The sequence below is a fragment of the Protobothrops mucrosquamatus genome, unplaced genomic scaffold, assembly GCF_001527695.2.
Source record: "Protobothrops mucrosquamatus isolate PMUCROS unplaced genomic scaffold, P.Mucros_1.0 scaffold5362, whole genome shotgun sequence".
NCBI classification, from domain to species: Eukaryota; Metazoa; Chordata; class Lepidosauria; order Squamata; family Viperidae; genus Protobothrops; species Protobothrops mucrosquamatus.
This window is the reverse complement of record NW_015391224.1, coordinates 11,931-14,358: the sequence shown is the minus strand read 5'-3', so window position 1 is coordinate 14,358 and position 2,428 is coordinate 11,931. Positions and strand designations below refer to the sequence as shown.

At 46.5% G+C, this 2,428-nt stretch overlaps 1 protein-coding gene across 1 annotated transcript in view; it reads right to left on the bottom strand.

Moving 5' to 3' along the window:
- MYO7A (myosin VIIA) overlaps positions 1-2,428 on the bottom strand; it is a gene marked incomplete at its 5' end in the record, with an annotated part of 76,103 nt that overhangs the window by 62,788 nt on the left and 10,887 nt on the right. Inside the window, one exon of the mRNA XM_029286838.1 lies at positions 135-229. Within this exon, the coding sequence (XP_029142671.1) occupies positions 135-229 (95 nt within the window). The remainder of the gene's footprint in view (positions 1-134; positions 230-2,428) is intronic.

Sequence of the window (2,428 nt, the reverse complement as noted above, 5' to 3'; positions counted from 1 at the left end):
ATCCATGACACACAGAAGAAAGGAAACCATGCAAGGTTTCCTTGGAAACAGAAAACCTTCCCGACCACGGTCACAACTAACAATTCCCAGGTTACGTTTCACACCAAGAAATATTAGCCGGCTTTCCCAGGTACCTGTCTTTAAATCCGCGAACCACTTTCTGAATAAGGATCACCTTGTCGGTAATGGCTTTGTCCCGCTCAATTTCCAACAGCATGTCGTGGTGATCCTGGGAAAAAAAATAGATATGTCTAGCTGTGGATTAATGATGATTAGTTCCTAGTTGAATGGCAGGAAAAAGTCAAATGTGTGCCACACACAAAATGTGCCTTTTAAATTTCGAAATTAGAGAGGAATGAAAAAGAGCCATCCCAGGAAGTCCTCAATTTACGACCACAACGGAGCTCAAAATTTCCCTCGCTCGGCAAGGCAGTTGCTAAATGAGTTTTGCCCCATTTTGTGACCTTTTTTCGCCACCCCTGCCGTTGTTAAGTGAATTGGGACGTCCTTAAGTGAATCTGGCTTCCCCCCCATTGACTTGGCTTGACGGAAGCCGGCTTGTGGGAAGGTTAGCGATGGCGATCATGTGACCTCGAGATGCTGGAACCGTCATAAATACGAGTCAGTTGCCAAGCCTCCGAATTTTGGATCCTGGATGCTGCAACACTGGTCGTCAGTGTGAAAAACGGTCATATTTCACCTTTTTCAGTTTCGTCGTAACTTCGGCCGCTAAATGAATGGTTGTAAATTGAGGACTATCTGTACCCTAGAGCAGAGGTTTCCAAACTTTGTGAGCTCATGGACCGGAGGGAAGGAGAGCAGCTTCCAAATTGATGTGCATGTGCGCGTCCTCGCAAACGTGGCCATGCGCACGGGCACGGCACTAGCGGCCCCATTCATGCATGCGGCACTCTCTGGTGCCGTGTGCATGCACGAACAGCCACGCACACCCTCCCCCGTGGCGGCTAGTGGCCCATTCACGCATGCACAAATGACCACGCAACTTGCCCGACACTAGTGGCCCATTCAGGCATGCACAAATGGGCCGCGCACAGCTGCCCGGGGCTAGCGGCCCCGTTCTCACCCACGCGCATGCTCCAACAGGACCACTGGCACTAGTGACCGCAACCTGGGAATGCGCACCCACGCGTGCACACACCGGCCAGCCATTTCCACGGACTGCTGGCCAAGAGCCTGTGGCCCGGTCCTAGACTACGGCCCGTAGGTTGGGGACCCCGGCCTAGAGATTTCTGTTGCTCACCTGAAGCATCAGCAATTTTATTTGCATATTACAGGTAGTCCTCCACGGTTGAGGAGCCCTGTTCTAGTCCAGCCCCCTGCTCTGGCAGGAGACCCTATCCCATTTCAGACCAATAACTGTCCAGTCTCTTCTTAAAAGCCTCCAGTGATGGAGCACACCCGCAACTTCTGGTAGCAAGCAGTTCCACTGGTTAATTGTTCTCACTATCAGGATGTTTCTCCTTAGTTCTAGGTTGCTTCTCTCCTTGATGGGTTTTCCCTCCGTTGATTAAATGAGCGTCGTCTCGTATCCTTCAGGCATGAAAAAAAAAACTGCACTTGGGTTCTGAATTTTGAACAGAAACCGGCTCTTTTTAAAGCTGAAAACTTTTCTCCTTTGTCTTTTCTTTGCGGGATTCCTTCCCAGATGGCTGAAAATAAAACCTCCTGTTTTCCAGGCTGAGCCAACGATCTCAGTAGATCTTTTGAGCTGCAGATTTCCAAGCTTCCTGCTCAACACAATTGCACAACTGCTGATAACACTTTCTGGAAAGGGAGATTTCAACAGCTGAACGTGAGATAAAGGAGGGATTTGAGGAGGAAGCAACAGATTGTAGCTGGAATGGATTCAGCTGACTTCTGTTTTTTCCCTCTGGATGGGCAAAAGTCTCCCATTCTAGATATTTGTCCCTGCCTCAAAAGCTACCCCCGTGGGAAAACATAGGAAGAAACAGCATAAATACCACGTTAAAAAGAGGTTTTTAAGAAGAGACTGGACAGCCACTTGTCTGAAATGGTATAGGTTCTCCTGCTTGAGCAGGGGGTTGGACTAGAAGATCTCCAAGGTCCCTTCCAGCTCTATTCTATTCTATTCTATTCTATTCTATTCTATTCTATTCTATTCTATTTTATTCTATGCTATGCTATGCTATGCTATGCTATGCTATGCTATGCTATGCTATGCTATGCTATGCTATGCTATGCTATGCTATGCTATGCTATTCCATCCTGTAATTCTATTCTATTCGGTTCCGTTCCGTTATATTCCATTCCATTCCATTCATTCCATTCTATTCTATTCTATTCTATTCCATCCTGTAATTCCATTCTATTCTATTCTATTCTATTCTATTCTATTCTATTCTATTCTATTCTATTCTATTCTATTCTATTCTATTCTATTCTATTC